This window comes from Glycine soja, chromosome 8, assembly GCF_004193775.1.
Source record: "Glycine soja cultivar W05 chromosome 8, ASM419377v2, whole genome shotgun sequence".
Taxonomy (NCBI): Eukaryota; Viridiplantae; Streptophyta; class Magnoliopsida; order Fabales; family Fabaceae; genus Glycine; species Glycine soja.
The window spans coordinates 3591332-3614244 of NC_041009.1; the positions used below are offsets into that span (position 1 = coordinate 3591332).

General features: G+C 32.0%; 2 protein-coding genes and 1 pseudogene across 2 annotated transcripts; 1 reads left to right on the forward strand and 2 right to left on the reverse strand.

Moving 5' to 3' along the window:
- Window positions 1-1404: 1404 nt before the first annotated feature.
- On the reverse strand, window positions 1405-7511 carry LOC114421213 (AMSH-like ubiquitin thioesterase 1). The gene is made up of 14 exons (XM_028387053.1): window positions 7189-7511; window positions 6662-6726; window positions 6433-6508; window positions 6204-6353; window positions 5935-6029; window positions 5633-5738; window positions 5517-5563; window positions 4859-5189; window positions 4256-4345; window positions 3793-3855; window positions 3628-3702; window positions 3149-3211; window positions 2739-2791; window positions 1405-1730 (listed from the first exon to the last, which is right to left on the reverse strand). The coding sequence occupies exons 1-14, from the start codon at window positions 7297-7299 to the stop codon at window positions 1556-1558; spliced, it is 1500 nt and encodes a 499-aa protein (XP_028242854.1). The 5' UTR covers window positions 7300-7511; the 3' UTR covers window positions 1405-1555.
- Window positions 7512-9058: 1547 nt separating this feature from the next.
- On the reverse strand, window positions 9059-12604 carry LOC114424642 (annotated as a pseudogene).
- Window positions 12605-21032: 8428 nt separating this feature from the next.
- Window positions 21033-22135, forward strand: LOC114422298. Its single transcript, XM_028388587.1, has 4 exons — window positions 21033-21333; window positions 21626-21650; window positions 21745-21828; window positions 21912-22135. Exons 1-4 carry the CDS (start codon window positions 21235-21237, stop codon window positions 22001-22003), a joined length of 300 nt encoding a protein of 99 aa, XP_028244388.1. The 5' UTR covers window positions 21033-21234; the 3' UTR covers window positions 22004-22135.
- Window positions 22136-22913: the final 778 nt, after the last annotated feature.

A 22913-nucleotide genomic window follows, 5' to 3' on the forward strand; every position in this document is an offset into this window, starting at 1 on the left:
GAAAAGAATATTTTAGAAAAAAAATTACTTAAAACAAAAGTAACAATAAACTGCACAAGCCTAACTGCATTGATTGGAACACAACCCATTTAATTATTCTATTATCTTTTTTTTTTTTATCAATATTGTCTTCAGTATCATTGTACCAAACTTAATTTCATTATCCTAAGTACGTCAGCAAACTAATGTAACAATCACTGTTTACCGATTATGTTAAAATTTCTCAATCAATTTCAATGAGTTGGCCAGAGTAAGACAAAGTTTCATATAGGATAAATCGCAAATTTGAAGTTTGAATTCTACTCTTTTTTTTAAAAATGAGAGACTTTTTCTGCTTTGGATTAAAACACCATTCTCTCCTGATGAAATTTTCAAAAACAAGATAAAATTTCTCCATCACAAACGAAACAGTAGAAAGATCTTCATCATAATAAATACATTTCATTCAAATTTCTAGACAATTTTAAACATTAGTACAGACTAGTCTTTTCAGGTTAATCTAGTTGACAAATTTCATGCTAGTTCTTAATTTGAAAGTAGCTTCACCTACTTCCATGGAACTGACCAATTTTGTCGCTTCTATCAGTAATTATTATCAAACATTTTTATCCATGTTTTATTATTGTATTCATTCATTTCAAGAGAATGGCTTTTTCAAATATGAACCAAGGATTGCCAAACAGTCCAACATCACGTTTTGATTTTTATTTTATTTTTAACAATTCTGATTATTAAGAGTTAACTTAATGTCACCTAAAAAATTGAGAAAATGCTTAAATGCTCATTTGTAAACTTCTATTATGAAGCGGTAACTCCTCAGCATTTACCGGGAGATCATGAAAAAGCAGCATATTAAACATATTGTCAATCGGTTATGATTTGCTACCAACAAAGAAAACATTGACTTGTTTATCAATTGTTAGTGATAGAATCTCCCAGTAAGTGTATGATCGCATTAATTAAAACAGAATAAATTACAATCAAATTAATATTATTTAAACTAATCAAGAACAATCAGAATAGTTATGAATTAAAAAATTTCTGGTGATGGGTGCTTTACGAATTCAGCAAAAAAAGAAGTTATGAATTAAAATTTAAAATAAGCAACTAATAAGAACACAAACAAAAAGTGGATCAGAGAACACAAACATTGAAAAATTTAAAAAGTGATGATTTCAATTCATAAATATGTAGTTGTTTTTGGTTTTATCACAACTCTAAACTTGAAATTTCGCTTGTCTTAATACATAGCTCTTGATCTTTTTTGTTCAAATTATCCATGGAATTAATCTGAAAATAATACCAGCCTGGTTATTTTATTTAGTCTTTTTAATTTATTTTAAAAAGAATTGTATTTGACTTTTTGTGAATAAAAAATGTGATAAAATTATAGTATTTTTTTAATAGTAATAACAGTCCAAAAGCTGAAGTTTTATATTTGATTCACCCCATAAATTGGAGCTACCAGGTACTTTTAATTGATGCGGATATAACAATCATAGAAAGTTCAGGATTTGACCAAAATAATGAACATGCATGGGTGATATAACCCTTCTCATCGAAGATCAATGACATCAAATTTTAAATCTGGGTTCATGTAAACATCTGTACATGTATCATAAATGGGACCACCATCTGGAGGTTGATTATGTGGATGAAAGCCACGCTGCTGGCATTGTCTAATGACCGACATTCCACCAGGGGTTGTCAACCGAAAAATGCCATGGCTTCTGTATACATACAAGTCACTTCCAAATAGACAATCTTTCGGCAATAATAGTTAACAAGCTGACGTAGGAGAGGCACAATCATTATATTAATGTTTTATTTTTATCTTTTTATATATTTTTCTTAGCAGCTAAATTGGAGAAAGGATTTATGATCACAAAATACCTATTACCTACCAAGCTCAGACAAATTTTATTGTACTGTTACATCATATCTGCCTATACTCTATAATAGTGGGTGGATGCTGGCCATTAAAATGACGAGAAAAAATGTGAGAGCGGTAGTAATGAAAATGCTTAAATAGATATGCGGTCACACAAGACAGGATACAAGATGATTGTATACTTGAAGAGATTAGTATAGCACCAATTGAGGAAAAGATGACAATAAATCGGTTAAGGTAGTTTACACATGTTCAAAGGAGGCACCGTGAAATGAGTAAATTGCATGATTTTTTAGTCCAATGAAGAGGAGACCAAAAAAGAAATTGGAAGAAGTTGTCAAAAGGAATCTCACGGTAAATAACATCTTGAGACTTTGATCTTTCACTGGCTGAATGACATTGTATGATCTATGTAATCGACCTTATCTAGTGAAATAAGACTCTGTTGTCATATATTTTCTTAGCAACTCACAATAGCCAACTTATCATTATACAGGAGCTACTTCCTAAATGAGTGTCATCTACAGGGTCTATAGGGGCAAGTGATTAGTTTAACCTATTGAAAAAATTTAGAATTATCATAGAATTATAGTTCTAGAAATATTCCTATATGAGATTACTGATCACTTACAAATGAGGGATCCTAGGATTTCAAGCCAAGTCATGCAATTCTAGTGAATAAAAGAAATTCCTAGTACAAATAGCCCTTACTCTAACTGTCTAAGGCAGTCAAATGCTTGATAGTTATATAAAATTTAGTCTCACCAAAAACTTGATTTTTTTATGGATATGCTTTCTTTGCCATTTTCCCACATCAAGACAAATACATTTTGAGACACGATCTTACCTTGAACTGTCTGTTGGTGCCATAACTATTGCAACAGCTTCTGGCAGCATAATCTATAGAGACAAGATTTGTATAAGATACAAAGAAAAAAATATAAAGAAAATACAAGAACAATAAAATGTACTTAGCTTGATTAGTAATTGAAAGCATAACAAATGTGTGTGTGTGTGTGTGTGTGAGAGAGAGAGAGAGACAGGCCTCTAGGGTACTACAAATAATCCCATCTTTAACAGAAATGATAGAAGAATAAATTGTAGCAAAATCACTAACATATACAACATTTCCACTAGAAGATCTTCTCTCTTTTCCAACCATTTCCTCATCGCAAATAGAAAAAAATATATCTCAAAGACTAAGGCAAACAAAATAACAATCTCAAGTAAAATTTAAGAAAACTCTCTTGAACTCACCTGATAAGAGTAATGGGTGTGTACATCAATTGATGACATGAAACAAGATTGTGTAGGATGTGTCTGGCAATGCAGAATTATATATATCAGTGTTGCAACATGGGAAGACTAGCAAATTAAGAATAAGAAATTTGGATATAATACAAATGAAACTGAAGAATATTAACAACATTCTCGTTTCAACAAACTTTATTGGGCACACATTTTAATAGTAGAGGTCACATGGAATTTCACCCAATAACTGAGTAAAGAATGGAGCATTAAGAGTGTCCAAACATTTTTCAACGAGACTATAGACTAAACAAGAAAAAATTTCATTCTGCATTAAATTATATATTTCTTTGGAAGTTAGGAAATATAAAGGGAAAAAAAAACAATCTGTTTCCTCCAATTACAAATGTGGCACAAATAGTGATAAAGGCTCAACAAGTTCAAGAGCAATTTATAACCAGTGCCCACATGCAGAAAAGTGAACTCACGTGGATCCACCCAAGGGAGAAAAGAGATTGCTTATCCTGTACTTCAAATATCTCCTCTTCATTTGTAGCTTGACACTGCTCAAGAAGTACAATAAATGTAACAAATTTAGAATAAATCATTGTAAAAGATATCACTCAAAAGGATTATGATGAATTATTTCTTACAGAACTGGATGTTGCCTCCTGCTTTGGGATTATTAGAGCGGTAATATAAAATTTTCTGTTTTTCTGCAGACCAGTAGTATTAGCAAAATAGCAATCAATATCCCACGATTTAAGCTAGAAGATAGATCCAAATTTAAAATCAACCACAGTGAAAAATTTACAGCCCAGTGTATAAAAATATGTTGTGTATAGCAAGCATGCCCAAACACACATGACTAAAAGACAGTCCACAAATTGTTGTTGCTATGGACATAACATGAAATTATAACACAAGTTTAAATTTCTTTTTGGCTACTGGGAATCCAGCAATAGGTTAACTTTGTTTCTAAGATAGTAAATGCACAACCTTTAATACAAGAGGAAAAAAACATGAGGTTAATGCATATATTAGGGTCCCAAGCTCATCTAGGATCTACCTTGCTTGTTGCTTCAAGACCAAAAATAAAATGCGAAAATCACTTACAAGCAAACCAGCAAGGATTCCACAAGTCTCTAAATTTTTATCAGTGTTTGACTTGGCAAGCTTCATAAAACTCTCCATCATAGAAGTTGACTGCACATTGAAACAATTATCAGGAAAATAGGGAACACTCAAAACGAACATAGTTATTCCTCCCCATAAATGAACCTAAAAAAGAGTGTTGAGAACGAGAGAAAATGGCATGTGATGAATTCTGTGTAAAATTACACACCAGAGCATATATTTATATTAAGAGTCATAAATACAAGAATATATAGTTTCCCTTAACATAATTACATAACAAATAATCTGTCCTATTTACATTGTTATTATAATTACGTTATTTCTAATATTCCACCTTAAGCTGAAGTGTATAATCATATGCACCAAGCTTGCTACATATATAACTGACTTGAGGACCTCTCAATGACTTGGTGAAAACATTCACCAGATGATCATTTGAATTGACAAAGCTAGTGGTGATTCTCCCAACAAAATTTTCTCTTCAATAAAATGACATCACTTATGAAGTAATAATACATAGTTAGGTATTTTGTTGTCAAGAATAGAGGACAATATCCAATTAGTGAGGTTATTAGCTCTTACAATGTGTAGTTGCAGTGGAGACTCAGCACGAACAATACTATCTGATGTTAGAATCTCTGTCTTACATCCTTCCTCATTAACATGAGATAACACTGCAGGAACCAAATCTTTTACTTCAGCAAGTACAGGTGGAGGAGAAGGCTGTCTGGTAACTTCTATTTGAGCATGGACTTCTGTTGCTTCAAAAGAGATAAGAGAAGGAGCTTCATCAGCATGTTTTGCCTTGCAGTCATCACTCTGGGTAAGAATTGATTCTAAATCTGATTTATGTTGTTCTGAAATGCTATTATCTTTTTTATTCAGAGATCCATCTTCCAAGGAATGTTGAAGGCTGTTTGTTCAGACAGGGAATCCAACGGGATGGACTTAGTTAATATAAAAAGTAAAAAGATAAACCAGCTCAAGGTGCATCAAAGAAAATAACATTTCTTTTTTGATCCAAGAAGGGAGGGGAAGGGGATAAGGGAATAGGAAAAGGGATGTCAAATAGCTTAACCAACTTATATAACTTGAGGGCCATCAAGGGTGATAACTTGACAAGCCTCAAATTTTACACTATACATCAAATCAAACCCCTTTTTTAAATAAAGCACCATTATTTATAAAAGGCAATACACAGTATAAAAAAGAAACAACAGAAACTTAAATAGGCCATAACCTTGGAATTTCAACTGGAGACAGATCTATGATGGTTGGATACCTAACCTACATCCAGATAGAACATTCAGGATGGTTTTTGAACAGAATTAAAAGACAGCAAAATACCAAGCATACCCCTTTATCACTTGCAGGTGGTCGCCACTGCCCTTTCAGCCCATTGGGACCTAGAACAGAATGTCTAGAGAGAGTTTCCTCCTTTGGACATGGGAGACTTAGAGATCTACAAAAAGCAAGCATAATCGCCAGGGATATCAAACAAAAAAGTCCATCTAACACTATCAACTTTCATATGCAGAATTCTAGTATGACAATCAAAGTAACCAAACAGAATAACAAAACCTTTGCATAACTTCATGCCTGCAGAGAAAGCAAGTACAATAATATATGAAGGAAAAGTCTAAATGTAAAATACTTACAGTCTCCTCATATTCTCTTCCACAGGCCTTGCACTAGAAAACTGCTGGCCCCTTGATCCTTGGTAAACAAACTCTCCAGTGGTTGGTATGACTGCCTGGTTACATATAAAATAGCATATTGATACAAAACTTCTTTGAAAGAGGAGTTAGGGAGCATAGAAATAGCCAAAAAGCTTTCAACCAAAAGTACATATTTAATTGTAAGGAATGACTTGTGATTATTATTGATGAGCTACAAGCTTCAATGCAAATTCTCAGGAAACTTTTACCTTTTTTGCTGGAGAAAAATCCATAAAATCATTTGAATGATATTTTTCCCACCCATTGTGTTGGTATGCTCGCCTGCTGTTAAACTCATTGATCTTCTGTTGCACCTTCGGTTTCAATTTCTCTAGCTCATTCACAGAATGTAACAGTTTCTATAGCAAATACCTTAAAATCAGATTACATCCAAGAATGTGTAACAAGTTATCATCCAAAGAAGAGATGAAAACTAACCTTTCTCAAAGCTTCTTTTTTGCCTTGTGAAGATGATCTATAATCTCGGTGACGAGGTATTGTCTCGGAGACCAAACTATCATCAACCAAGGGGAAAGACCCTCGATTCAGTTTGATGGCAAAAATAAGAAATAGAATATAATATTGTCCGCATATTTTAAACCATTCAGCTGAAGACAGTACACGCCATTTATGAGTAAAAAAAAATACAAGGACCATCTAGTATTACCTGGAAAATCTTAGGAGCATGATATACAGATCAACAATATTTGTCTCTGCACGAAAGATATCAGCCTGCAATAGCAAAACCAATATTTGGAGCTAAGAGGTCATGCAAAGCAAATATTGAAAATTTTATCTTGAAAAGAAAACATTACCACATTAAAAAGATAATAAAGCAGGATAATAAATTCAGGAGCAGAGAATAAAATATGAAATGTCAGTACAAGCAATTAGCAGTAGAACAAAGACTGAATTATTAGTTACACAAAGCTGCAAAACATAACATGGCATTTTTTTTTATAATCAAACATGACTTTAAGGAAAAACCAAACATAATAATAGCATAGCATGAAAGTTGGATAGTGAAATCCATGCATGCAATAATTTCATATTAGTCACAAATACTAATTAACCAGTGAAAATTGTAATATCGCAGTGAACCCTATCTTTGTCCCCATCCTCTTCCTATATGCTTACAAAAAGAAAATGAAAAGTTACAAAATCTAAAAATTGGTTGGTGTAAAGGAGAAAGACCTGTTTGAGGATATTATCGGCGATTCTGTAGTAGAAGCGGAGAGCAATTCGATTATCAACATCAAGTTTCTGTGTACTCGCAGCGATGTTGATAGTCTCCGAAGAACACATTATGTTTCTTTCTTTCTTCCCCGGAATTCCGATATGCTTATGCGTTTCCCTGTGGACGAAGCTCCACTCTCAGTTCAGCTTCGCTGAGTCGTCGTCAAGGGCGACTTCGCCACACAGATCAGATCAGAGGATGTCATGTCATTTTCGTTTCTCCTAAGGGTAAAATTGGTAATTCATATTTGTTGTCTTCTTTTTGCGTCAGTTTTGTTTGATAAGGATGTTACATCACCTATGTTTTTAATGCGAGGTGCGAGATGCTTTTCACTTCTTATGTATCATGTCGTGTACTGCATTAACTTCTTATGTATCACTTCTTAATTAAGTGGGTTTGTGGAGGATAATTGTGATTTATAACAAAACAAAACAAAATGTATACCGATATTATCATGACTCAAATAAAACTGGCCTCGATTTTTTTAGGTGATAACTTGGATTTAAGTTTTGAGATTAAAAAATACTAGTATTAAAGGATAGACCTTACTAAAAATAGTGTTTGAATATGAAAACTAATTATTAATAAATATAATAAATATTTCACAATTATAATTTGATAATGAAAAATATCATATCATGTATAGTACGTGTAGTATTATGTGTATCTAATGTATATCCTAAAAAAAAGTCGTTGATACTTGATTTACGATAATTGGTGCATAATAATGCGTTAATCCCTTATATAATAGGTGATAAAAAGTTTAGAAGAGTTAGAATGTTAGACTGTCTTTTCCATAAAGGACATGCCCTAAATTTTAACTAGTTTATACTTTATATTAATGCATATTTGGTTGGCTAACATTATTTAAATAAATGATGAGTTTAATTTTTGCAAACCGTTAATGTAATTATATATATATATATATATATATATATATATATATATTAACTTATTACAATTTATAACATGATTGATTTTTTTAAGTATTTAAAATAAAACTCAATTTTTTAAGAAAAAGTATTCGCGGATACTCTATATGCCATTATATACTTAGTGGGAGAGAAATGAAAAAGAAAAAAAATATATAGATATTATAAGTATCAAGATATAACATAATGAAAGAGAGATAAAGAAATTAAAGATACTCGTTAAGAGTTTAAAAAAGAGTGAGAGAATTTGTATATTATTACTCCATGACAAATGGTTTTGAATGCCATCTCCAAGAAAGCTTTTCACATCAATACCCTAATCCTCTTGCGCTCCTTCTTGTACCTGGCCATTGATAAGTAATAACAAACACAATTCAAAATTATATGAGCTCTTAATTATTTAGTAAGGGCCAGAGAAAATGACACGAACTAGAATGAACTTCAATGCAATCAAAAGTCAAATCCAGATTTCTTATTGATCTAGAATTTTTGTATCACGCACCTTTATATAGGTACATCCTACCTACATCATAACAAATTTTAAGCCTGAGGTTTTGCCATAGTAAACTGAACATCACGAGCTTTCTATTTCTAATAAGACAAACTTAAATCCTGAAATTTATAGCCTAAGATATGATCAGTCAAATAAACTGATCCTATATTACAAAGGCAAGACAATGCACTGGGAACAATCCTTTAGCTCCAAATTTCTAAGACTTAACAGCATGGTAGGCCTTATTATCTTTAAAACCCCACCGCTTTCACTCAAAAAGTTTTTAAGTTAGATTATTCAAATCAGCACCTTTGACAAAACAGTCAACTTCTTAGGTCTTTTGAGAACGGTTTATTTTGAGTAAATATTCTGACACGATCAAACTAATTTTTAGAACAAAACAGTCCACTCCAATAACAGAACAAATTGACTTGCTTGAATGACAATAGTAAAAGGAAGGATGTCCTTTAGTTTTTAGAGCAGCATATATGAAGAAACATGTAAAAGCAAACTATAAAAGATCACTGTAATGTACTATGCAAAAGCAAAATTAATGAAAAAAAAATGAATAAAAGTCTTCTCTATGCTTGGCCATCTAGCTACTTGTTGGGACCAACTGAGATACACTTCATCAGCAAACCAATTGGCCAAGACAAAGCTCCAATGCCAACACAAACACCCCATTGCTCCCAAGTCAACCTCTCAGTATTGGCAAACTTCTTCAAAAACTCAACCATCACTAGTTGAAGAATTACAGTTAGGCCCACAATTGCCACGAACAACTTATTTTTACCAAGCCCCTCAAAGATGTTCTTCTTCTCCAGCTTCCTTGCATTGAACTCATTGAAGACTTGGCAGAGGACAAAGGCATTGAAAATAAGGGTGTTCTTCACCTTCTCACTGACGTCAAAGATTGATCTTCCCTTGAATTGTAAGATCAGCAAGACAAGCACTTGATACAATGCCTGTGAAATGAGGTTCCTCCACATAACTCTAGTTATAAGTGGCTCAACTCTTCCTACAGGTGGCATCTTCAAGAGATCATTAGTGGGTTCCTCGGTGGCCAAGGCCAAAGCTCCAAGAGTGTCCATTATCAGGTTTACCCACAAAAGCTGGACAGCTGAAAGAGGCACTTTGCCAGAAGAAACAGCAGCTACAAAGTTGATGACAAGTGCAGCAACGTTAACCGTGAGCTGAAACTGAATGAACTTTTGTATGTTTGTGTACACACATCTTCCCCACCTTAGTACGGTAACCACAGAAGAGAAATTGTCGTCAAGTATAACAATATCTGAACTCTCCTTTGCCACTTCAGTTCCTTGTATTCCCATGGAAAGTCCAATATCTGCTTCCTTGAGAGCAGGTGCATCATTTGTGCCATCACCTGTGACTGCCACCACATGACCCTTCTGCTTTAAGCATTGAACCATCAGAAGCTTGTCAAATGGAGACGATCTAGCCATGACTCTGATTCTGTCAATCTTATCCATTCTCTCCTCGTGTGAGAAGTTTCTGAATTGAAACCCTTCAACCACTGCCTCTTCATCCAATTCATCATTATTAGGGTAAAGAATCCCACATTCAGAGGCTATGGCCCTTGCTGTGTGCACATTATCTCCTGTGATCATCTTGATCTTCACTCCAGCATTCTTGCAGGAATCAACTGCTGCTTCAACTCCTGGCCTACAAGGGTCTTTCAACCCAAGTATCCCCAACAACGTTAGTCCCGTCTCTTCAAGCTTTTCACAGCTCTTTTGAGCAAAGGCAATGCATCTCAAACTTTTGGTTGCCATGCCCTTGACAATGTTCTCAATCTGAACCCTTTCTCCATCATCCATGACAATGACTTCACCTGTATGGTCATAATAATTTGAACACATAGCCAATATCATCTCAGCAGCTCCCTTCCAGTGTGTATGAATATTCATATTCATATTCCCTCTCTTCTCCCTCATCAGAATCCCGCTTCTCTTTTTCGCAGAGTTGAACGTCTCCACATGAATTATCTCACAATTCTGCTTCACTTCATCAATATTGTCCATCCCCAAATCCACCACCGCCCAAGAAAGCAACGCTTTCTCAGTAGGACTGCCCGAAATTTCAGGCAGCGAGGTTTGTTGCGGCTGATAAACACTTGCAGTGGTATTCAACCCAATCCCTTGTTTCAATAATTGAACTAAACTTGGCGCCAAATAACGATCTTCTCCTCCTATTTCCTTTTTCCCCACCCAAACCTCTGTCACCTTCATCTCATTCAACGTAAGTGTACCTGTTTTATCAGTGCAGATTGTTGTAGCAGACCCCATTGTCTCACAAGCAGAGATTCTCCGAACCATGGCATTATCCCTCATCATTTTCTTCATGGAATAAGCCAAATTCAGAGTAACAGCCAATGGCAACCCTTCTGGAATAGCCACCACCACAATTGTCACAGCCGCAGCAACAATCCCCACAACCGCATTCATGACATCCTCAGACTTAGTCTTTCCCCGAACAAATTATCGGATCCCAAAGTCATCTCTGGTACTTCCCGTCAAGTACCGTATCATAGACACCACCAAAACAATTGCAGCCACAAACAAACCAACCTTGCCAATAGCAGAAGTCAATTTGTTGAGACGCACCTGCAAAGGTGTCTCCTCATTGACCTCTCTCGTTATGGAACCCATCATGGCACCCCATGCAGTGTTCATACCCACACAAGTAACAAGCATGTGTGCAAAACCATCAGTGACCTTTGTGCCAGATAACAAGAAAGGGTTCGTGTCACCGTTCACATGCACGTGGTCACTCTCCCCCGTCATGCTAGACTCGTCCACCTTCAACGAATGACCCTCTAAAAACACCCCATCTGCTGGAACCTGATCACCGATCTTCAAGTAAGCAACGTCACCGACCACCACCTCAAAGATTGACACCCTTTGGCGTCTACCACCTCGTACCACTTCCACTCCTATGTTGTCACTTTTCGCTGAAAGCTTCTGGAATTGTCTAGATTGGTTGAAGTTGCTGACGGAAGAGACAACAATGACGAGAACAACCGCCAGTATGATGCTTCCTCCATCGTACCATCCATCCTTCCAGCCATGTTGCTTGATGCCGAAGCCAAGTGAAAGAACAGCGCAAACCAAAAGAATAATGATAGTGGGATCTTTAAAAGATTCTAGGACAAAAGAAAGAAAACCTTTGGATGGAGGTTTCGTGAACGTGTTTTCACCGAAGACACGTTTTCGGTTATCAATGTCTCTGATGCCACGCTTCACGTCGGTTTCAAGAAGTTTGGCGAGTTCTTTGACGCCTCCAAGTTGGGTGAGAGACTCGCTGCTTTTTTCCCTCACCATATCGCTGAGAAGTTTGGGATCAACGTTGTTGAAGGAGGGTTCTTCTGGAGCAACGCCAATGGAAAGGTACGAGAAGGAGCGCAAGAGCTGGGTTGGGGTATTGATGTGAAAAGCTTTGTTGGAGAGATGGTGAAGAGTCTTGACGAAAGAGATGGCATTCAAAGCCATTCGCCACCTCTTCTTGCATGTCATGGGGTATGCTGCATAGGGTCTCACCATTACTCTGGTCAAACAAGAAACAAAAAAGCTGATAAAGATTTCTGATGTCACAGGTAAAAAGGTAGTGTGATTCTGTCAGATTCAAGGACTTAATGATGAAACAACAAGGTGACAAACATGGCTTAATATAACAATCCATTGCTTCAACGATGATCGATATTCATAAGATAACGCAGAATTTCATGCTTTTGCTTCCTTCCTTGAAGTTTCCCCTTACAATTACCACTTATTCCCGTAACAATCCCTGCCTTGAAATTGAAATTAAAATTGGTTCGATATTTCGCTTGATTCGGTACATATTCACGCGTACGCCTTTTAATTATCTTGGTTGGTTACGATGTATATATATTTTCTTTTCGGAACCTTACAGCATAAGTATGCATAATTGTTAAGCAGAAAAAATATGTATGCATAATTATTTATTCTTTTTTTGGTTTTCAAGATAATTAATTATGAATTATGACCATACTTACCCTATTTGTTTGACTGTTTCAGGAATAATTTTATATCTTCTTTTTTTTTATAAAGTCAACTAAGTATATTAAATAAAAAGAGTAAATATTATAAATACTATTTTTCAGATATTATCTATATTTAATTTGTTATTTTATGAGTTTTTAATTAGTATATAGGAAAATTTATGAGAGAATGATAAGAATATGTATCATTACTTTTGTTTGAAATTTTGTATTTTTTATGTCTCACTCATCTTGTTTTTTCTTCTCCTTTCTTTGAAAGTGATGGTTGAGAAAGGATTCTAATTCAAATAAAGATAATTTGATAATAAATGAAAAATTAATTAATTAATAGAAAAATATTTTTTAAATTTGTAATGTCTTACAATAATGAGAACATAATTTGATATGGTATTATTTTTGTTCAAAAATTTGTATTATTTTTATTTTTTCCCTCAACTTTCCTTATTCTCCTCCTTTCTATGAAGATAAGAAAAAAAAGTTGAGAAACGATTCTAATGTGAGCAAAGATAATTGGTAATAAATTTCAAATCTAATTAATGGGAAAATCTTTATAGAAACGATTTGAATTTGAAATATGTTATAAAAAGAAGATATAGCATTGTTTTTGTTGCACCAATTCTTTTCTTTTATCAACTCTAGAGTGGGTATTGTAAAGAGACAAGTTAATCTTGAAACTCATAACTTAGCAAGGGTTTCATGAATTTCATTACATCCCCTCGTGTATTGTTTCAAACGCGCGTTTTGAATAAAATTATATAACTATGCTTCCTTTTTTTAAAAAAAAAAAGCATTATTTTTATTAGAAATTTTGAATTTTTGTTCTACTCACTTCCTTGCTTTTTTTTCCTTACCTTCTCCAAAGACTAATGGAGTTGAGAAACAGTTTTAGTTCGAGCAAAGATAATTTGATAATAAATGTCAAATCTAATTAATAAGAATTTTTCTTTTGAATTTGAAATATCTTGTAATAAGAAGAAATAACATTATTTTATTTAAAAAATTGTATTTTTATTCTTCACACTCAACTTTCTTGTTATTAATATTTTCCTCCATTCTCTGAAGATAAAGGGAGTTCAGAAACAATTCTAATTCGAGAAAAGATAATTTGGTAATAAATGTCATATCGATCTAAATAATGAGAAATGGTTAATTTTAAATATTTGGATTTGGACTTAATGTTATAATAACACAAAATGGGATAATAACACAATATGCTTATAAGGTCAAATTTGTCTATCACTTATATATTTTAATGTGATAATAACACAATCAATGTGGGATGAATGGAGTTGAGAGAAATAACTTCAATAACCTCATAGTGATACCTCAATAGGCCCAACAATAATTGTTAGGAATTTTTTGAAGATGAACATTTGTATTTAAGGCAAACTCATCATCAAAAATAATTATTAGGATAAATTTTGATATCATCTTATAATTTGGATTTGGACCTAAATCAATTTCATATAATTTTTCTTTGTCTTAATCTTTCAAGTTCGTAAAAAGAAATGAACTTTTTAGTTTAATAACTTTTTTTTTTTTAACAAGAGATAAGTAAAATCTAATTAAGAATTATTTTCATTGAGGATCAATTCATATAATATTTTCTGAATGATTTAGCTTTAATTTTAATACATTAATACACTTGTGTCTAATTACTTAATAACTCCATAGAACTAACTTGTAAATTGAACCTAAAATTGTAAATAAATCCAAATATTATATTGATCTTAAAAAATATAAGGTAAATGAAAGAGGAAAACTCAAAACAAGGAGAATATTTACAATTTCATAATAATAAGAAAATTAAATTGAACTGAACTAAAATATTCTCCTCAAATAAGGAGAATAGTTCAAAATAAATAAATAAATAAATATTAAAAATAATAATAAATAACAAAAAATAGTTTTAATAATAACTAACATTATTATTACTAGGGCAAAAACAAACACTTTAAGTTTGGACTGAAAATAATAAATGTATATGTAGTTGGTGTGACCTATTTGAAAATATGTAAATTAAATTGAAGTTTATAACTCTTGGGATAAAAATGTCCATTAGAAAAAAAAGGAGACTAAATGGGGTTTCCTCTCTAATTTTATAAATAATAATAAAATAAAAAAGAAAAAAAACAAAAGTTAGATAAAGTTAATGAAAAAGGAGAAGAAAAAAAAGACGAACAATATAAAAGTAGCGGACAATTATTCTTGTTTAGAAGAACATGGAAGTTTAAGAAGTGATTTAAGGGTAAAATTGTTTAATGGAACACATAAATCAAATTAGTGTATTTATTTTAAGTTAAATTGTAATTTTAGTCTTCTTAGTTTCTCAAACATGTGATTGTGATCCCCTTAATTTTAATTATAACATTTGATCCCCTAGTCTTATAAATTAATGATTTTGATCTTTTATAGACAATAACATCACATCAGGATTAATAATCTTTTCTTGAAGTTTTTAAAGATTTATAATTTAATTTATAATTAATTTAACATCTCTAATAATTACAATTATTAGTTAATAATCTATTAGGAGAACCAAAATCACAAATTTATAAAATTAGAGAGACTAAATGTTATAATTAAAAATCAAGGGAACCAAAATTAGGAATTTGAAAAACTTAAGAGACCAAAATCATAATTTAGCGTTTCTTTTATTATTAGTATAGATTATAAATAAAAATTAAAACATTAATAATAAAAATATATTATAATATTAATAAAATAAATAATAATGTATTTTTATTTAACAATATTTTCTTAACTCTTCTTGTCTTACATATCAAATCAGTTTAATTCAAATATTTTTCTTCTACTTGAGTCTAATTTTCTTCGACCAAATAATTATTACTAGCTTAGTGTCCCATGCTTTACACAAATATTAAATTCATATTTTATAATTTATAAGAATAAATTTTTATATTACTTTTAATTTTCATATATTATTAATTATTTCGTTTCATTTTTATAAATATACATTTTATATACCAATATGCTCCAAAAAATTATTATTATTAGAAGTGTTGTCCTAAGTATGATTCCTTTATTTTGATGACATCTTGCATGTTTCATTTTAATTTATTTTTAAAAAAAATTGATTTAGTTTATTTTTTTATAATTATGTTATTAATATAGTGACTTTGTCAATGATTAATCTTCATTAAAAAGTAACATGTGAAAATATTTTATAACATTTTTAAATTTAATTAATTAAATATGTTAAAGTTATATATATATATATATATATATATATATATATATGAAATATTACAAACAGTAAGATTAAATTATTAGAAATAGTGATAAAAATTGATAGAATCATTTGAATATATTATAAGTATTATGTAGTTTAATTTACTTTTTTTATTTAATTTAAGTATTAATAATATAACTAATAATTTTTAAATTGATTCAAATCCATTTTTACTTAATTTTTTAAATAATAATATAATTTTTTAATATTTTTTTATGACTAATATATGTAATAATTGATTGATCATTTTTTTTTAAATATTACTAACCTAAATAAATAATAATAAATATTTTTTAAAAGTATTTAAGGTAATTGTATTAATATATATATATATATATATATATATATATATATATATATATATATAAAAGAAATATAATAATTTATTTTTTGTTTTGACTGAGAAATATAATAATTTTCATTCAAAATAAATATTGTGAAATAATTTATATTTATTTTGTTACATTAATAATTAATAATAATATTTAATATAATATAATAATTACTATTATGAGTTGGACTGAGCCCAAACTCGTTAGATATGCCGTGGTTCATAAAGTCCAGCAGTTGAAACTGCATACACGTATTACAGACTCCCTCCTCCTCCCTCTAATCTTTTCCTCTCTTGATCTTTGCGACCCTTCCAAGATCATCATACTCCCAACATCTCTGCACTTTCCTGCATTACAAACCTTTCATCTTCATTCTCTCATACTCATCACCAACACCTCTGTCGTTGACCCCTTTTCAAATTGTCTCCTTTTACATACTTTGATCCTTGTTGATTGTTCTTTGCGCAGTGATCATGATGCACCACAAGTCCTTCTTGTATCTAATTACAACCTCTCCAATTTGACAATATATGGACTACAAGAAACTGCAGAAATTGTGCTTTTGTCTCCACATCCAATCTTTCTCTTCTTGAACAAGTTAATATTGATGCGTGGCTTCGACGTTTAGATGGGAATACTTCAAGCATCACAAGATGGCTGCAACCGCTTGCCACTGTAAAGACATTGACTTTGTCTTCCTTTACCATTCTGCTAATACATGTCGTAAGTTGCTTTACGTTTTTTAATGCTCATAACGTACATGTTGCCATTCATATGTCATCCATCTTGCATTTCAAAATATTTATTTAATTGTGTAGGAACTCTCAAATCCCATTTCAACGAGAGCTCAACCTCTGAGCTTTGTTAGATTGGAGTCATTGAAAGTGAATCAGTATTCATTAAAAATATGTGACGCGGAACTAAACACAGTACTGGACTACTTGCTTCAAAACTCTCCAATGGCCACAGCGGATATCATTGCAAAAGCTTATGGGATCCATAGTTAATTCTTTAGGTAGAGAGTTTTAAAGAGTATCCAGTTTTTGTCTATTTTATGCTTACCTTTCTCCTTGTCTAAGTACTCTTTTTTTTTTGGTAGCAAATTACAAGTTGCTAACTTGCTTTATTGTAGGTACCTTATTTATAACAACGTACTTTTCAAACTTTTAATGAAACTGGATGTTTTTATTTGTTTAAAGCTACCAGGAGGTAAACAAAAGAGCTAACCCGTTCATGTATTTGGGAAGGTTTTGATTATGTTACCTGTTTACTTCAACAGGTAGCAGATAACACTCGGAACAAATTGGCCATACCATATTTTTCTTGCATGCTAAGTTTTGGGTCTGGCTGTAGTTTAGGGACATGTCATTAGCTTTTGTCTTAGAGAATCATACCAGAAACTCTATTTTTGAGTTATCATTGGTCATTAGTCCCTTTATTTGAATTAATGTGTTTGTCGACGGCAGTTTCCCCCATAGTAGATGTCCTCTCCATCTGTTCTTGCTTGAGGCAAGGCTCCCTTGTATTATGTGTTCAATCTGCCATTACTCAGTTTGTTATGTTATTCACGTTGCTTATGTTGTGGGGAGCAGGTATATATTACCAGGTTTAGACACACTGCGTTGTATTCTTCGTCGGTACTGTGGAGAGAAATTTAAAAATGGTTGCTACATGCAATGACGTGAATTATGAATGATTAAGAGAATAGTAATTCCTAGTGGTTGAACTAAGGATAGAAGGGATATCTAAGGAATTTGAGATAAAGATCTGTCTCTTCTTTACCATGATTCTATTCTTTCAAACTGTTAATTATTTGTTTGTGTTTCTTAAACTATAGCTCTGTTTAAAACACACTTTATATAATTTGATTAGGTTCTTTTACTGAACCTGATACAACTATATTTGACTTGTTATTCCATCCTCTTTGAAGAACCATCTCACTCAATCTCAAATCCAAATAAAAATTTGCTCCTGCATTGGTTGGTATATAATATCAAATCCAAACATCAGCTCAACTCTTGTTCATTCTGTTGGGCCGTTTGGAAATGCAAATGATTTGATTTGGAGCCTTCTCTCCCCTAAACTGTTACGCACCTGGCCAACCAATTAAGATCATTAGTTATGTTGGTCTAGTCTAGGGCTTGAAACCCATATTGAATATAAGGAATTGTTGTTGAAAATAGTGTACTATGTTAAGGGAATGCTGCAAGAGTATTTGCTTTAAAAAGGAGTAGAACAATGTGTTGTTCATAATTTACCTGTTAGATAATGTATGCAATATTTTAAGCGAAGAGAGTATGATTTATTTTTCCTTCTCTTTTTTGTTGCTAGAATGAACTTTATAATTTAAGTATTTTTAAAAAATAAATAAGTATAGATTTTACCTTTGTTTTAAATCAGAAAAGGGTTTATAGATACACACAATGTTATTTTAAGTTATTGTTGCTTTATAGATATACACGTCATGTTTTATCTGTTCTGTGGTATAGAATTTTTTAGGTGAATCATATCATACATTTACTACTTTATAATGGGCCAAGTGTCATTTTTTTATTAGATCACTATGTTAGGATTAATGCAAGAGTCTAGGAATGAGGAAGAGAGAGTACTCAGAAATAGGAATGAAAAATTCTATCATGAGATGTTGAACGTTTTATTGTTAAGTTTATTTATTAGTGTTCAAGTATCTCGATCAATCTGATCGTGTACTTAATCTAAAGTGCATAAAAACTCCTGATAGCAATGTAGTAGAAATTTCCAATTTTAAATCCTTATGCTGTTCTCATCAGTAAAATTCATGAGCTTCAACGGCGCGCGATTGGATTATTAGTTTACGGCATGTGCTTAGAGAGGCCAACCATTGTGCGGATTGGTTGGCTTTCTTCAGATAGTTTCTCTAGTATTTTTCTCATTTTGTAATTTTTTTATAAAAATTCGAAATTTATTAGCCAAAGATAGAAAAGAGAAATGTTTCGTAGTTGTTGACTGTGTCTGTCGTATACTGCTATCTTCCAAACATGAGCAACGTTTGAGAGTGTCATAAAATTCAATTTTATTCAAATCGAGCCTCATTCTTTGATCACCGCATTGGGAAGATTGAATTTCACAAACCAATCATATCTTTGATCACCGCATTGTCATTTTGCAGATCCCAAGAAGAAGCATAACAATCAACTTCCTTCATTCTAATCTTAATTGATGAAACCAAACTGGGAACTCAACAACTGCTGCAACCACGAACAGGTGGTGTTTCTGGTCAACTGATGCTGTCTGCACTGTCGTTATACTTGCAGTATGTAATGTACCTCTCTGCTCTCTCACTCCTTTTTCTTTTGCATTGGATCCAAGAAAGGAACTTTATTTCTTCTGGGTATGATATTGTGCTATTTAATAAAAGAAAATGAAATGCAATGGCATTTTTCTTTTGTAAATGGGTATATATTAGAGCTACCTTGCTAAGTTTAAATTGGTATTTTCAAAGTCAACAAAACAAACTTGCCAGTGGTTTTCTTTTTCCCTACTTTCCTAAATTGCTTCAGCTAAGCATAGGATCGGTTATTTATGAACATAGTCTCCTATTCTGCAGATTCATTGCTGTTGTAATGCCTGAATCTGAACGGTTGGTTTTGTGCATTTATTTATTTTAAGTTCGCTTAATTTCATCCATATATAGGATGGGTTTTGTAATCGTATCAAAACAAGAGTATGCTGTAATCATTCATCATCTTTTATCATTTCAATCAATTCAATGAGTTACTTCTTATGAAACTCCTCTCCTATTCTTCGTGCTTTACAATGCGTAGCCACATCAACTTGGTGTTATTTGCATCTTTTCTCAATTTTCTGATATCTATGATTTCCTTGTAAATCTTTTTGTTTTGTAATTCCTTCATTCCTTGCAGCTATGGAGAACAGTTTTACTCAGACCCTTTAAGCTTGTTACCGTATTTCTTCATGAGGCAACCCATGCAATTGCTTGTAAACTTACTTGCGGTCATGTAAGAGCTTAACATTTGTGTTTTTGTTTATTCTATTAATATTTCTGATGTTGATAAAGTTTTGGAAGAAAACATAACTTCTGTTTTAGTTTTTAATTAATTTACCAGATTATGATTACATATTTTGATCAATCTGTCACAAATATCTCTCGTGTGTTTTTCATATTTTTATTTTTCTTTGCCAGATTTTACCATATTTGTCATATATTGACACTTGACAGTGATCTCTAGTGAACTTGTGTTTATTAACTTACCTCTCTCACCTGATTCTGGAATTGGTTTAGTAAATCAAAAAACAAAAAAAAAGGACGGGTTATCTTCAAATGCATATCATCAATCAAGTAATTTGCATTTAGATTAACATTAAAGTCTTATTTAATTTACGTATCTGTTGTTTATTCCCAGTTATGGTCTTGTGGAAGGTGAAGTAAATCTGAGATTTTTATGTGAATGGCTAAACACCTCTGCTTATTGCCAAAAGTTTTTTAAGACTCATGACCATGCATTGGCGGTTGACTGGTTGTTATTCCTGCAGTTCACCGTACAATTTTTATTTTCATTTTTTTTCCATTTATGTCTTTGATTATGATTTCTTTGTTTTCAATCAATTGAAATGTACCATCCATTTTGTGATAATTTAGACTCATCTGTAGTGTTAAGTGTTGTTGGGGTATCTAAAATACTAATTGTGGATCTTCTACGGCTATGTAATCCTCTTTTGCTTCTGAAAATTAAAAAAAAAAAGTATCTATCTTTCGGTAAAGAATAACTGAGCAACCTTGACCTGTAATTGCAGGTGGAACAACCCAAACACGTGGTGGCATATACTGGTTAATCTTGCCAGCTGGATAGTCTACAATTCTTGCTTGTATATTTTACGTTTCTTACCTTGACGTGTTAATTGCATTTGTAGCTCTCATGAAACAGATTCAGATCTTGGTTCATCTTTCTGGGGCATGGTATTGATACTTGCATCAACAAATCTTCTTACTGCTAGAATAGCTGCTGGTTGTTTTATTGTTGCTCTACTTATTGTCCTCTTCGTTGCCAAAAATGTAGGTGATGAATTCCCATTTATTTTACCCCAGATCCTTCTCTTTGGATGCTACAATGTCTTTTGAGAATATGAAATTTTAGAAACAGATTGAACAGTTTCAAGCATCCGTGTTACTATGAAGATTCAAACATGTTGATAAGATGAAGTATCATTTTTATCATTGTTAAACTTGTGGAACTATGTTCTGGGTGGAATATATGTGCATTTTTTGAGACAATATTGATCCAGTATTCCTTCTCTGCCTTATATTATGACTGAACCTTTATTCTTGATTTTCAATCTTTGTGCAGTGGACTCTTCGGGGACTTTGCATTGGTAAGTTATGTTCCTAAGTTTTCTAGGAGTTGCACGCAATGCATCATGTTTCTCATCATATTTTATAGTTGGATCATGGATGTTGACGTCTCAGGATTTATCATTTTCCATGGTGTAATATGGATTCTGCAAGAGACAACCAAAGTTCGAATACTACGGTACATTATCTTGTTCATAGGTAAATACTGTAACACCCTTTTACTTTGATCATTTTCATTGAAACTATATATTAACTTCTTTTTTTCAAAAATTAAAATGCAGGTGTAATGAATAGCTTATTTTCAGTATATGGTATGTCTTTGGAAATGCAAAATCAAGCTGATTTGGTGTTACAACTACCTTATATGAAATAGTAAAATCCCTTTAACATGAAAATACAGATATTTATGACGATCTGATCCCCCGTAGAGTACATTCCAGTGATGCAGAAAAATTTGCGGAAGTGTGCCCCAGTAACAAAAGTTTTTATATAAATACTACTAGTACATATCATGTGTTTGTTTCTGTTTTATATTTATAAAATAAAAAAGATTTTAATTCATTAGATTTTCGGTATTAACTTCAACTCCTGGTCATTGAATGTGTAGTAACTTGTAATTTTTAGTGCAACACAGGTTATTTTGATAAATTATCTGCGTGATAAAATAGTTGTGCTTTAGGTCAAATTGTTCCTAAAGGCAAAGCAAATAGTTCCTCTTAACTCAAATTATTGAACTAATTCATAACTAAGGGTTAGAAACATGACATGTCATAAAAAAAATAAAAAATTACACTAACCACTCCTAAGGTTTCGTAAAATTATACTAACATATGTTTTTTTAAAACCATTAAGATATCCCTTCAGAGGATGTCATTATAATGTTTTTTCAAATATTAAAGAAAAATTAGCATAAGGAGTGTCATGTAGATGTAGAGGATGTCAATGTAATGTTTTCAAATATTAAAAGAATATTTGGGTAGGAGGAGTGTCAATATAATATTTATAAACATAAAGAATTAGTATTAGACAAAAAAAAAGAGTGATATTATGTGTAATTTTGAAGAAGAAAAACTCAAGGAATGGTTTTTCCGTTTAATTTGAACCAATGTTTGTACCCAGGGATGCACGGCTAAACTAAATTGAAAGGCAAAGCAAAAGTAATTGATAAAATGATTTATGCAATCCAATTTAAGTTCAAGTAATTCAATTTAATTTGAATATATTGATAATTAGATGAAATTACAGTAATAATTTTAGTTAACATACAAACGAAATATTTTGGG